At 40.8% G+C, this 14,325-nt stretch overlaps 2 protein-coding genes across 6 annotated transcripts in view; one reads left to right on the top strand and one right to left on the bottom strand.

Annotated features, from left to right (window-relative positions):
- The window catches only part of dimt1l (DIM1 dimethyladenosine transferase 1-like (S. cerevisiae)), a 5,428-nt gene extending 1,610 nt beyond the window's left edge, over positions 1-3,818 (top strand). Inside the window, exons 3-12 of the mRNA XM_020594404.1 lie at positions 259-345; positions 800-861; positions 965-1,058; positions 1,133-1,182; positions 1,266-1,389; positions 1,881-1,973; positions 2,066-2,130; positions 2,211-2,274; positions 3,140-3,246; positions 3,361-3,818. Coding sequence (XP_020450060.1) covers positions 259-345; positions 800-861; positions 965-1,058; positions 1,133-1,182; positions 1,266-1,389; positions 1,881-1,973; positions 2,066-2,130; positions 2,211-2,274; positions 3,140-3,246; positions 3,361-3,403 — 789 coding nt within the window. The 3' untranslated portion in view covers positions 3,404-3,818. The remainder of the gene's footprint in view (positions 1-258; positions 346-799; positions 862-964; positions 1,059-1,132; positions 1,183-1,265; positions 1,390-1,880; positions 1,974-2,065; positions 2,131-2,210; positions 2,275-3,139; positions 3,247-3,360) is intronic.
- Positions 3,819-4,489: 671 nt separating this feature from the next.
- The window catches only part of kif2a (kinesin family member 2a), a 23,008-nt gene continuing 13,172 nt past the window's right edge, over positions 4,490-14,325 (bottom strand). The window contains exons 4-23 of one of the 5 annotated variants that reach the window (XM_020594397.1): positions 13,136-13,260; positions 12,427-12,481; positions 11,955-12,071; positions 11,654-11,698; positions 10,251-10,351; positions 10,038-10,133; positions 9,893-9,947; positions 9,644-9,806; positions 9,369-9,459; positions 9,195-9,258; positions 8,985-9,076; positions 8,763-8,905; positions 8,325-8,529; positions 8,107-8,217; positions 7,948-8,015; positions 7,553-7,678; positions 6,500-6,647; positions 5,847-5,948; positions 5,599-5,734; positions 4,490-5,506 (exon numbers count right to left, since the gene is read on the bottom strand). In XM_020594397.1, the coding sequence (XP_020450053.1) occupies positions 5,421-5,506; positions 5,599-5,734; positions 5,847-5,948; positions 6,500-6,647; positions 7,553-7,678; positions 7,948-8,015; positions 8,107-8,217; positions 8,325-8,529; positions 8,763-8,905; positions 8,985-9,076; positions 9,195-9,258; positions 9,369-9,459; positions 9,644-9,806; positions 9,893-9,947; positions 10,038-10,133; positions 10,251-10,351; positions 11,654-11,698; positions 11,955-12,071; positions 12,427-12,481; positions 13,136-13,260 (2,129 nt within the window). In that variant the 3' untranslated portion in view covers positions 4,490-5,420. The remainder of the gene's footprint in view (positions 5,507-5,598; positions 5,735-5,846; positions 5,949-6,499; positions 6,648-7,552; positions 7,679-7,947; positions 8,016-8,106; positions 8,218-8,324; positions 8,530-8,762; positions 8,906-8,984; positions 9,077-9,194; positions 9,259-9,368; positions 9,460-9,643; positions 9,807-9,892; positions 9,948-10,037; positions 10,134-10,250; positions 10,352-11,653; positions 11,699-11,954; positions 12,072-12,426; positions 12,482-13,135; positions 13,261-14,325) is intronic. The other 4 variants (XM_020594395.1, XM_020594398.1, XM_020594396.1 and 1 more) reach the window with 4 other exon arrangements.

Raw genomic sequence — 14,325 nt, 5'->3', positions numbered from 1 at the left:
CTGCTGGGCTTTCTTCACTGTGGCAGCTGTGTTCAGTAACCATCTCAGGTCAGATGTCACCTGCAGGCCCAGGAACTTGTGACTGTCAGCCCTTTCCACCTCAGTCCCTCAGATGAGATCCAGATGAAATTTAGTCTGGTGATAGACATTGCCACCCTACAGATGTGTGTCAAATTTCAAATGGTTTTGATAACTTTTGATGGAGATGTGAATTTAAGTTTTGCCTATAGGTTGCTAAGCAGAGGCTGTGTTTTTCAGGCTGCTCTGAGGCCGACGGATGTGGTTCTGGAGGTGGGACCTGGTACTGGTAACATGACAGTGAAGCTGCTGGAAAAAGCCAAGAAGGTGAGTGTGAAAACGTTTTCATTCTTGCTTTTTTGCGAACATCTAAAGTACAAACGGCATGCACACAAAAACAGTGTAATAAGGTGGAGACACCAAGGTTGGCTCATATTTTGTAAACAGATAATGCATTTAAAAAAAGTGTTAACCTTAGTCTAATTACATAAACCTGTAGTTTGAATGTATCTTATTTTTGTAGATGGACTGTACAGAATAAGTTTATTTCCTCCCTAGTGTTACACTTAACAGTATAAATCACCATGCAGAGCACAACCATACTAATTTCCTTGCTTTTGAGAAAATTACCACTCACCTGTAGCTCCTTATCTGTAAACGCAGTCCAATGGGGCATAATCCATGTAAAGATAAATGAATTGTTAGTCGTTTTGTGTCCAAAACGGTTTTATAATAACTGATCGTGACTGTTCAGTGTTAACAGAAATTGGTGCTGTTGTAGGTGGTGGCCTGTGAGTTGGACTGCAGATTGGTGGCTGAACTTCAGAAAAGAGTACAGTGCACGTGAGTGGAGATAACAGCACTGTGTGCATCATATATGTGTATAGCATTTACAATTAAATAAAAACAATGTTTTGTACTAAAGGGAGATTGCATTTGCCAACAGACCCATGCAGACCAAACTTCAAATATTAGTTGGAGATGTATTAAAAACTGATTTGCCCTTCTTTGACGTCTGTGTGGCTAATTTACCTTACCAGGTAAGGACGTTTCACACAGTTAATTCAGTGTCTTTCAGTATATTTATCTAAATTGTGACATTTCTTAATTGCAGATTTCATCTCCGTTTGTCTTCAAGCTCCTGTTGCATCGACCTTTCTTCAGGTCAGACACAGCCAGTTCCACTGAGAGTTTTTAACTGTGTTCTCCCCACGTCATGTCACCTTATTTGGTTTACTGTCGTTTAGGTGTGCCGTGTTGATGTTCCAGAGAGAGTTTGCCATGCGACTGGTTGCCAAACCTGGTGACAAGCTGTACTGCAGACTGTCCATTAATACTCAGCTATTGGCTCGTGTAGATCACCTCATGAAGGTTGATGTTCATAGCTCTCTAGAATAAGCAACATCACGGCAATGGGTCTCATTCACCAACTGTTCTTAAGAAATTTGTTTGTAAAACCCACTTACAAACTTTAGACTTTAGTTGTAGCGTTCTTGGCTCTCTATTCTGTTTGTTGTTTCTGTGTGAGATGTGTGCACACGGCCCTGCAGTCTCTCATGCCCTTTTATGAGCATTGGTGGAGCATTAAACTATGCTAATGAGGAGCGACTGGCACGCACTTTCAACTTACAAACACATTAGTATAAGAACACAGGTGCAAACAATTGTAGCAATTTCAGAACGCATTAATGAACCAGACTTTTCTGAGGACCTTTCCTAAGAACAACCAATGAAGAAATTTAAAACACTTAAGATGTTGGTGAATGAGACCCAATGTCCTTGGATGGATCATTTTTCATTAAGGTTTTTTTCCTGTGTTATAAGAACTGTGGCTCAGTGTTGATGTTTTACCTTTTATTAAGGTGGGGAAGAATAATTTCCGTCCTCCTCCAAAAGTGGAGTCAAGTGTTGTCAGGATAGAACCAAAAAATCCTCCACCTCCAGTTAACTTCCAGGTGAGGTTCAAATCTTAAAGGCTGTGAGAATGTATTTGTCAAAACAAGAGATAAAATTGCAGATAATTAACACTGTTCTACCTTCTGAAAAGGAGTGGGATGGCCTGGTCAGAATAGCCTTCGTAAGGAAAAACAAAACCCTGAATGCAGCTTTCAAGTGAGTACCCCAGATGCTGCCGCCATTAGCTAAGACTGCTGTATGAAAATCAGATGACCACATTGATTTCTAATTTGCAGATCTGCCGCAGTGGAACAGCTGCTGGAAAAGAACTACAAAATTCACTGCTCTGTACACAATGTGGTGAGTGAATAGCCCAGGGTACAGCTTTGTGAGCCATGTGCTCATACTAAACACTGCCAGTTGCAATACTTGTTTTGGAGAGTGTCCTTCTGTCAGAGCTCAGGCCTGTACCACAAAGTGAGATTAGTGGCTTATCCAGCTAGCTCTGGGCTCAGCTCAGGTTTTCCGGTACCACAAAGCTGACTCACTTTTAATCAGGCTAGATCACCTTATCAGGTTATAGTGCATGGCTAAACTGCACCAGGGCAGGTTAACCTCAGAGGATCGGATCAAAACCTGTCAACACCCTGAGCACCAACCAGTCAGATCACTGGAACAACTGACTGTTCCTACTGGATCGTGACGGGGTTATAGTCTACATTAATGTGCTAAGTATTAAATAGGCATTTCTGTAGAGCAGACAGAGGGAGTCTGCAGCCTTCATAATGATCAACACCGTATTTAAAATGCAAAAGATTTGTTTAATTTCTGTCGGTGTTTTTACAGACTCACTGCAGCTTAGAATAACATGAGGGGAGACTGTGATAATAGTCTTATTAAAACAATAATCCAGACTCTGTTAAATAGTTTCTGCGATTATAAATGAACATCTGAGCTGAGGTGCAACTCCTCCCAGTGTCTCCTTCGCTCTGGCAGCAGAAACTGTTGGATTGTTTGACAAGTTTCTTCGTCATCAGACAAAGGAAAAAAAAAACATATTGAATAAGACCCTTAAAAATTAAACACGGCCAATGATACACTCAGTGAAGCTATGTAACCGAAAGATAGCCAGAATAAGTTGAACTCTCTATATGGTAAAGGCCAGTGGTCTTAGGTTAACTTGTTGGCCAGTCTGAATTTAATGGTTTGTGCTCCATCATGGCAGGAGGTCCCAGCAGACTTCAGCATCAGCAAGAAGATTGAGAGTGTTTTGCAGGAGGCTGATTTCAGTGAGAAGAGAGCCAGGTCCATGGACATTGATGACTTCATGGTGTAAGTTGAACAATTACTCCATCTCTCTTTTATTGTTTTAATCCTTGCCAAAGAACTCACAAAATAAATGACTGCTTTGACCTGTTTATTCATTGGTATTTTCTTCCTCCTCAGGCTGCTTCATGCATTCAACTCTGCAGGGATCCACTTCTCTTAAATCATCATGCAGAGGGGACTGAAGAGAACAGCTTTATGATGAGAGGGGAGAGGGTATTGGTCAGATGAGTGGAAATAAATTCTGTTTCTTCTTGCGGAAGTTTGGTTGAAGGAACTGAATTTCAAATGCTGAAGTGCTTGAATGAACTGGGCCAAGAACATTGGAGGATGGATATGAAGAGCTCATATTGAGTTTGCTATTTTACTGTTATGATTACAGATTGTCACTGGGCACATGGATAGTTATTGGCAGATGGAAGCTGTCTTTGTTGTTCAAGGGACTGTCAGTGTGTCCAAGAATTTATCATTAGTTGAAAATATGGAATGGGTGATTAAAAATTCTCATGGAAAAGATCAACATTAAAAGAGTATATACAGGTGTGCAATATCTTAAAATAAATGTAGGTTCAAGTTTTTGTTTTTTTGTGCAACCACTATCAGACTGTGAATGGTGCCACAAACTCTTAGGGTCTACCATCTACTAGGAGGTTAGATCAGGGAGGATTAGTGGCTGTGGGTCTTTGACACAAAGTGAGGGTGACTTAGATCACTTTGGTGATCTGACTTGGCTATGTTTAACGTTTTTGAAAGTTACGGTGTAGCAAGCAACAATACACCTGGCAGCCTTTATGACCTAATCATGAGTCTACGCCTCCCTCTGGTGGTTACAGATGTAGAATGGAGAATTTTGTTTTGAAAGAGTGCCGGAAATGTTTGCGGTACGCTAATGATTCTAGTTTGACAATAGATGACTGACTGCTACCCCCAGTGGTCACAATATGTACCTACAACACTGCAGGACATACGGATACTGGCTCCCATCACTAAATGGAGGCTTTAACTGCAAAACAACTCCCACATCCCACGTATAATGCTGCAAAGCACTGTATATGCTTTATATATGTATTTTTAAACTGATGGAGGGATATAGATATTGTAAGTCAAGTGAATGTGCAATTTGTTTTACCATAAGTGTGTATACATTTATGCACACTGCAAAAAAGGTTGTAGCAAGTAGAAGTCTTGTTCTGTTGAATGAGATGAGTGGTGTTAAAATCAGCACCAATGCAGACAGCTGTCAAAGGGTTTTATAACACTCAGAGGTGGTAAAGTGGTTTTTGAAGAAAGTTACTCAGTCCAGTAATCTGGATAATTGTACCATATTCCAATGAAACACATTAATCTTTATTACTTCATCCAGCATTACATCTGGTGCAAACACTGAACAAGATAACCAATGGTAGGTCAGTGGTATTCACTATACATTTATTAATAGCAGATTTTTCTAGTTTCATTTTTATATCAAAGTGTTAAATGGGGGCAGAGAACACATCTTGCATTAGTTATTTTTTTAAATCACTTGCAACATGGAGTAACCCAGCACAAACTGAAGTATACTACATGTTAAAACTTCTCAGGGATGCAAAGAAAGTAACACAAAGGAAGAAGCACAACTGAAATGTTCTTCCAAACCAGTAAAGTCTTTAAGAAGGAATGAGATGACCTGATGAGAAATGGCTTCACAGCACCAACTGAGAACCTAAAAGCATGACAACTGAGGACCGTGGCTAATGTACTCTATCAGAGTGCACATGCAGACGTGTCAGCCAGAGTGGAAATTCAATACTGGTTTTGTGTGGTAAACTTTAACCGTGTTCAGTGAAGATGTCTTTATAAACTAGGTCTCAACAATCTTCAGTTCAAACAAGTACTGTATAAAAGAAAATAATTTAAGACGAATGGGGAAACTAAACATTTTCTGGGGAAAAAAAAAAAAAAAAAAAAAAATGGAAGGAAATAAAACTATTCTCCTTCCTAAGTTTTCTAACAACACCGTAGTGAGTGAACAGTCAGTTTTGTTAGGAGAGGGATCATAACAAATACAATTCCTCGAGCCTGTTGGTACAGCAGACAGTCCTTTTGTGTTTTCACAGGTCCTAGTGACAACCCGAGTTGCGCCCAACATCTAGTGGTTATGTACCTCTAGGTGCCACCTAAACTACTTCAGCCTCTGGTTTCTAAAGAGCACGTGGCCTGTTGGGATTGATCTGCTTACTGGCTTGTTCCTCCTCCTGGAGCGTAGAGCGGAATGACTTCACTTTATCTGTTAAAAAGACAGAAAAAAAAGTCTTTAGTGTTTGTTGAAGCAGGATGTGTTGTCAGGAACTGGCCAAGGTGTGTGTGTCGTCTTTATACCTCGGAGCTCAGTGAGGATTTCTATCTTTTGATCTAGGATCTGCTCCAGTTGAGTCGCATATGACTCCACATCATAATCCACCTCCTCTGTCATCTCCAGCAGCACTTTTTCATCTTCCAGCCACCGGATAGACTCCTGCTCTCAGAAGACACACACATGTAGTTTAACAAAGCGTACCAGCAACACTGAAGAATGACCATTGCAACCTATTGCATTTAACCAGCCATGCTTTCTTCGGAGTTCTGACCTGGAAAACAGCTCGGTGGTCCTCAAGGACCTGCTCCTCCATCTCCACTAACTGAGACACTGCCTCGTGGAAGGTGAAAAGCTGGGGAGACACTTCCTCCTCCTGGGAAACATATTTACAGATGCAGAGGTAACATGGTTCAATAGCAACAAAAACTGAAATCCAGAGTCCACTGGACATTATTGCTTACATGTGAACAATGTTAATTCAAAGCTCAAAATACATTGCTTTCTCACAAACAACAAGGAAACCTGTCTATGTCAAGGATGAGGTCAAATGTTGCTGCTCCCCTATTGTAAGCTTTAGGAATGGCTGCTGTGTGCCATGTTCTTACACCCCTTTAACAGCAGTATTATAATCCGTCTCCACAACCCTCCCTGAGTGTGTAACTGCAGCAGTTTTAGGAAATAAATGTGTTATGCTTTTATGGTATTTTCACAATTTTTGTTTCAAATGTCTATAGCAACATTACTGATAATTGCATTAACCAAAAACAAAATTCTTCTTGGTTATTTAAAATCTCAGTTTTCCACAAAATAATTTTTTCTCCCACGCTCTGATGTGTCACTGTATATATATCCCTTGGTATAAGAAGTTCTCCATACTTCCCACTCCAATAACAAACTGTTGTGAAGAAACCGCTGCGTACTTACATTCTGCTCACAGAGCAGTTTAAGGTCATCTCTCTGTGGTGACATACTCAGCCACTCCTCGTCCAAAAGATTCAGCTGGTTGACAGCATGGATGTTGGCTCGTCCCCCCTCCATTACTTGGTTGGGGTCCACTGTCAGTTCCTTCACCCTACAAGAAAACACGTTGAACTGGTCAGGACTAACTCGTTCAGAGCGAGCCTGCACTGTGAAAAAGGCTGCTCTTTGATTTGGGGTATGACGTTAACTGTGGGGCGAAAAGTGTTCACAAAGAGCACAGGATGGAAGCATCATGACAGTGGTGACACCATGCATGGGAAAAGATGACTGTGTTGGTTCAGTAAGTGAACACTAATGGAATTCTTCTATTATTTATTCTCATAATGGGCAGGCTGGAAAGTAGTTTGTCTGGTTCACTCAATATATAATGCAATGCAACATTTATAATTTTAAGTACTCGGAGCTAGTGTTTTAATGAGTCCTCACAGAGCTGATGAGACACCGGCCTGCAGGTAAAGCAGTAATTAATAAGGACTGAGAGGGATTACCTGCTGAGAGTTAGCCCAAACAAAAAGCTCATCCTGGATGATGTTACCAAGCAGTGTTATGGAGATTTTAGTGTTGTCACTGGTACCAAACAGCAGCTGACACCTTATCAAGTTCTGAACTGCTGTGCATTCATTCAGGCTAATTATACCCAGCTTTCACAGATGTCCTGCTCACCACAGATAGTGTTACACTGAACAAATAAAAGACATGCCCACATGGGTGTATTGTTTTTCAGGAGCCAGCAAAAAGGAAATGGTCAAGCCCACAGCTTAGCCAAACATTTAAGTGGAACCAAAAGTCAAAGCAAGGGAGCAGGATATAAAGTGTATCATCATGCAGAGGAAGGAGAAGATGACAGTGAAGTCTTCCATAGAGAACGGCTGATGGAGGGAGTGAAAGCTGCTAAAATGACCTCATGGATGTGCATCAAAATGTAATAAATACCTAAACACAGCGCATGCAATGTGTGTATGTGTGTGCAGTGCTGTGCTTTGGGGAATGCTCGACCTGCTGGGAGAGGTAGCAGCAAAGTCATCGTACTCAAAGGTATTGGTGGGCGAGTGGTCAGGGCGGCTCCCCTGACCGCCCTGGGAGAAGGGGATGTCTGACGGACTAATCCCAAACTCCTTCACTCTACACAGCGGCATCAGCCCCACCAGTGCACAGAGGAGCAGAGGGAAACAAAGCAGGAAGAAGAGAAGTGAGAGGGGACACGACAGAGTTACTGAGAGTAGGCAGAGATTTACAGTAATAATGCTGGTACAGCTCATTTCAATTTATACAAAAGTCACTGTTATGGTAGAATTAAAGGAGTTACAATTTCACTACAATGCATCATTTTCATTGGTTCCTGTGGCAACAAGCACTGTTAAAATCACTGTAGTTGGTCAACATATTCCCACCTGTTGGCGTAGCGTAGTGTGTTCAGTGTATTCTCACAGGATGTCATACCAGGAGAGATTGTTGCAATCTGTTTGGAGCAAGAGAAAACCATTCAGATTAATATCTTTGGAACAGATACAGTATGACAGTATGGATGCAGATTATTTATGAAGACTGACCATGCATGTGCGTGAATTTTCCCCAATAAAGGAGTCTCTCAGGACTTGGGTGAGCTTACTGGCTCGGAATGGAGTGTGAGGCTTGTTACGGCCAAGAGCCCTGATGCACTCCTGAAACAAGAAGAGAGCGAGGCCCTTGATGTGATAAATAATAATAAAAAAAATATAGCAAAATGGAATCACCAGGTCTCGTCTTTTCACAAAACAGAGCCACAGACCTTCAGGGCCAGCAGGCTTTTGTTGATTTCTGCTCCCTCCAGACGAGTCTGGCGGTCGGCACTCGATGTATCAGCTCCCCTTTCATTCCCCGCGAGGTCGATGAGGGAGAACTTCCCGTGCATCTTTCCCTTCCTCCGAAGAATGATCTGGAAGACAGCGTGGCTGCGAGATGAGTGAGCATTGGCTGACGTCTGCCCTGATGTTCTGGGAGTGAGAAAAAGGAGACAAAGATGAACAAAGCAAAGCAGCACAAAAGGGTCAAAAGTTGCATGAATTTTCATTGCACAAGGAATATGACCGATGTCATATTACAAGGCATCTGCATGATCAGTTAGTAACTCAACTCAAGTGTTTCAATGAGTTATGACACAATCATAATAATATATGTATTAAACAAATACAAAAACAGCAAGTGGACAAAAGTTGTGTTATCATACCTGCAGCTGTTGCCCACTTCTATGAGTTTCAGGACATCCTCTGTGCACTTGACCTCCTTCTCCTGAAGTCCCACAACCTGCACTTGCTGTTTCCCGTCCTCCAGCACTCTCAGCTTAGCTTTACGATTCAGCAGGTCAAACACCTAACAATACATATGCACAGTAACAGTCACAGGTAATGCTGTATTTAGGAAAAAACAAACAAATATTTGTGTCACTTGCCTTTCCACTGTAGATTTCAAAGAAGGTCGAGTACACTTGTAGATCTAACTTCTTGTAGTTGGGTTTCTTCAACATGAGAAATACATCCCGAGCTGCAAGCAAAGAGATGAGAGATCTAAACATTTCACCCGAGTAAACTTAGAATGTAATAACCGAACCACTTTTATTTGATCACAAATAATTAGCACAGAAAACAGTTCATTGACTTACCAGATAACACATAAATTCCTTTTGAGCAGTCTTGGTTCTTTCCAGAAAAATCTCCACCCATGGTCTAAAATACAGTACAATATAGGTGAAGTGATTTTTTCAAATTAAATAGAGCAGGACTCGCAATAAAAAATGGTTTGGGATTTTTTTAAGGGGTCGCTGCATATAACTCACATGTGTTTTTCCACTCCCTGTTTGCCCATATGCGAAGCAGGTGGCCATGCCCCTCTCAAAAATGGTCTCCACTAGAGGTCTGGCAGTGAACCTGAAGGATAAGACAGAATACACTTTCATCCTCTACTCTGTCTACCTGTTAGGTGAGCAAAGGTGAAAACTTTGGTTTTGTAAAATAACACACTATCCTCATCCTACTGATTAGTCAGGTATAACCTCTGTGAGCTATCAGAGCATGCACATGCAACAGCTTGTTTGACTGACTTGTTACAAACCTGTAAACCATCTCATTGGTGGTGCTGTCATCAAATGCGTAGTCAAAGCGGAAGGTCTGGTTTTCCAGGTAGCGGGTGAGGTCCACTTTTTGTTTAGGTTCATGAACCATCACCACATCTTTACTGGGGATGGTGATGACATCCAAATCTTTCATAGCCAACTCTGGAATACAACAAAGGCAAGATGTTCAATCACACGACAACATTTGCAGAGAGTATGACATGATGATTAGTCACAGAAAAACCTACCTTTCTTGTTGAGTGGACGTTTCCTCACACAAACACATATTCTGTGCTCTTCAATCTGGGCAGTGCAACACAGACAGACTTTTTATTAGTTGTTGGGGATAGTCATTTTCTAAGGAGAAAAGAAGAGGCAATAGTCTCTACTCACCAGATCTGCTGTGGTCAGGGGCCAGTAGTCTAGACTGGCTCGGAATTCTCGGATCATCTGCATGATCTCATAGTTAGGGATGGTGGTGTCCACCTCCTGAAGGATGAGGAGAGAACCAGGAAAACTATTCTCATGTCTTTCAAATTATCTTAATGTCAAACTTTAATACACAGACATAATTAAAAAGGAGACAGGGGAATAATATTGATGTACCTGAGCTCTCTTCTCCCTGAGCTCCTGTTGCTGCAGTCGACGCCTCTCTCTCTTCTCCTGCAGTTTCTCCACCTCCTTCACACAGTTCGACTTCCTCCTTGCTGCCATAAAGACAAGAGAAACAATAACTACTACCTTTCACAAGACAAGCCAAAACAGTGTGCTCCTCTCTCATCCAATCTGTTTCTGCTAATTCCTCAGTCTTGTCACTCAGCTTCAGCCAAATTAAGTGAATTTTTCCATTCTCTTGGTCTTCCTTCAAACAGAAGGCAGACCTTGGGCTATTTCCAACAAAGCAGAACAGTGATAGTGCTCAAGCACAGACCAGGATTCAGTGGCTGGTACACACTGCCTCCAGTTTGGCACAAGCTGCTTCCACTACATATTCAACAAAAGGTCTTTACACTGTGGTCAAAACCTGCTCTCATTTATTCCTTCTATCTAGAAACACGACTGCATCAGGGAACTGCTAAAACACATCACTTACAATGCAAGATATGTGGCTTTTATTACTGGAATTACCCCACTTAAAATTTGATTTGTTTTCAAATCAGATGTGATTAGGAAGTGGTTTCAATCAACCAGCAATCAAATATGAAGTTATTCCAAATCTTCCACACAGCACATCCATAGATTAGTGTTGTTTCAGGTCAATCACAAACTATTAGTAAACATAAGAACACATAAAAAAACACCAATAACCAAATGTGAGTAAAAACCACCTCTGATTCTTTGCAGGGTTGGTAAAAACCAGTTATCTGATTAGCCCTGGCTCACTGCTTTAGCCCCAGCTTCCTACTGTCCTGGCCTCCTGCTGGCCTCTTGTCCCTGAGAGCCCAGACTATGAGAGCAGAGCGATTAATAATCTGCTCTAATCTAGGAGGAGAAGATGAGCTGGGTCAGCAATGGGAGAAGGCAGTCTAAACACAAAGTAGCACTGTCACTGCTTGTGGGTTAGTCAGTGCGGGAGCTGAGGGGGGAGAAGGGTAAAACAAGGCATTTTCCCTCCCTCTCCTCTTAGCTCATGAAATTACAGTGAGCACTGGAAAGCAATGGTGGTTTACAAAAAAAGGTTACTGTTGCTGTTTGAACCTTGAAGAGTATCACACAGTGCCACCAGCTTTTCCATGTGTGCCTGTGTGTGACTCGGCAGAAATCAGACAGGGAAAAAGACAGCTTCATCAAACAGCAGCACAGATGTTTTATTATACTCAGAAAGCCTTTCTGCTGGATGGATTGTGTCTGTGCTACTTCACCACCACACCACAGCTGTGAACAGTATCTGGCAGACATTTTGGGTGTACATTCTCATAAGACTAGATAGAGTCACAAATTCTATTGGGAGGCCTATTAGAATCATCACGAAGCACTGAGGACAGGGGGAGCATGCAGGTGATACATACAAAGCTGTCCAGAGTCCTTTCTGGATATCAGATGCTGTGAGGATTCTGTGATAAACATGTGGTCAACGAAAACATAAGATACATAAAAGTTATGTCCTAAATCTATTTATCAAAAGCACCCTAAATGTCAAAACATGATGGCATTTTTCCACAGTGCCACTGACAATATATTTTTAAAAACACTCGTATCTGGATTCTGCATGTAAACCCCTAGCAAGTTGACATGCAAAGGGTTACACCTGGGTTCCCTGAATATAACTCTTAGGTTAATTATAAAAACACAGTGTTTTGATGATGTTACCATTCTGAAGCTGCTGTTGTGTTTGAGCTTGAGTGGGTGGTGCAGGCTGTAGGGATGGAGGCGGTGGTGCTGGCTCTGGTTGCTGGGGCTGTGGGGGTCTGGCACGAGTTGGTATCACTGAAAACAAAACCATATAGATTGAAAAACACTGGTTTTTATTTGTTAACTACAAACACAGCACCGCTGAGTTTGGTCTCAAACCCAAACCAGCTTTTTAAGCTTAAAAATGTAACTGAAGTACCACCTTCAGGAAGAAAGCATATATTGCAGGACTGATGTATAAGACTTATCAATTAATTATAAATGATCACATCACAAGTTAAAAGTAAGTGTGAATAATGCAGAATAATCAGATAATATTCATCACTGATGTGTTTTTTATTTTTGATTTCTAAATTAATGCCGAAGATTTAAGAGCAATATGTTATGGGAGGATAATTTCAGAGTTCCCACAGAGCTGCATGAAACAAACCTCTGTTGTCCCTGGATGGAGTATCATTCTTAGTAGGTGCCATCGTCCGACGGTTCTGGAAGTAAAACCAAAGCAAAAGTAAGATTTTCACTTTTCTATATTCTGTAGCTGCTCAGGACCAGTAAGAAGAAACAGTGCTTTTCCTCCTTTCAGTTTACAACCTATTCAGCCTGCCTCAGTTATATAGAGATACAGAAATAGACACAGCCTGAGAATCAGTTTAATGCTGAGCACAGAGAGCTCTTCCAATGCACACATCTTAAAGTATCTTTAAAAAAAGAACACATACATTTAAGAACACAATCAAAAAGCACTTCAACTGTAAAATCTTTTTAGACCATAAATAAAGTATGTTATTACAGTACCAGAACCTGATTACTGGCTAACTAAACTGCACATTGTCTCATCATTTATATAATCAAAACTAAAAAGAAAATTGTACAATGTAACAGGTTACATCACAAATGCAAAATTTGCTAACATAATTCCAGTGTTTATGAGACAATATGGAGTAATCATAATCTACTGTAAACTACACACAATTCTATATTAAGGTTGGGTAAACTGCAGCACAACCTGAGCAGGTCTGAACATTTGTGGTGCACTCTGGCTATAACAGGAATGAAGAAGGTAAAATGGAAGTGGAAAATCAAATCAAGCAGAGTCCTGACTTATTTGTTACCATATAAGTCAAGACTCTGTTACTCACCTTTGCGATTTTGTTGACCTTCACACCTGCCGGTGTGGGTGGGGGTGGAGTCTCTGGACTAGGAGCAATCTCCTCATCTGGAGCCACATCTGGATTAAGTGCAAATATACTCTCCAAGTCAATCTGTCCAGAAAAAGAGGAGTATTAATACCAGTGTCAAACAACATGTATACTAATTAACCAGTTTTTGGCATTACACAGTGTTAACAATGTGTTCCTAACACTTCTTACTTGATATAAACAAAAAAATAAGCATTTAATATAAAAACACTTTCAATATTTCATGGAGCAACTGAGTAACCTGAAACTGAACATTTCAGAAGTGCATACAGTTCTGTGCTAAAAAGGGCAAATGTTTTGTAATAAAATGCTTTAAAATGGATCACAGCTTCAGTGGTATCCTGAGAAGGTTTGTGTTTGTATACAAACTAGAGTTGGATACAGTTGTAGAGATTTGTTTTCATTTTTCTTTTGTTGTTAAGAGTCAAAGAAGCTGAACTTGCACCCACCAGATTTATTATGGTAAAACATGTGAAAGTGGGGGCAACACTTTTTCTACAAGCTGCACGTCGCTTCTTTATCATAGTGCATCTTAGTTTTAATTGCATCTCTATAAGCAAACCAAGAGAGCAACAGAGTGTTGCACAGGTTTAAATGCGAGTCATCTGGACATTAATCAGACTTGAATCACAATATAATGGCTTGATAAAGAGAAAAGCAGTAATTCTGAATTAGAATTAAGAATGAAGTGAATGAACATGTTTTTAACTTACAATATCACTTTTTTTTTTATCTTGACAGAATGCATTTGTTTGTTCAGTGCATGCCATTTGTGTAAGCATTGTTGACTAGACTGAATCTTGGACTGAAATCATAGCTCAATAGATATTAATTTCACTGCCCAAATCACCGGAATAACTCAATCTTTTACAACTTCTCAATAGCCAATGCATTAGAGGCACTTTATATAACAGACAGACAATAGAATGAGGCTTCATCGCCAAGTAGTGGGATATACTGTGATACAAAGTACGGACGACATGACCAGAATTACAGTTTGTGTTAGCTAATGCACATCCATGTTAGGCTGATTGTGTAATCACGGCTCCCCAATGTCTTTGGATGCATTATTCATTGCTAAATAAAAGCACATGCTGCTACTACTGGTGCTTTGAATGGTAATTGATGGC

Source organism: Monopterus albus, unplaced genomic scaffold (genome assembly GCF_001952655.1).
Source record: "Monopterus albus unplaced genomic scaffold, M_albus_1.0 scaffold23.1, whole genome shotgun sequence".
NCBI lineage: Eukaryota > Metazoa > Chordata > Actinopteri > Synbranchiformes > Synbranchidae > Monopterus > Monopterus albus.
This window is presented reverse-complemented; position numbering and strand designations above follow the sequence as displayed.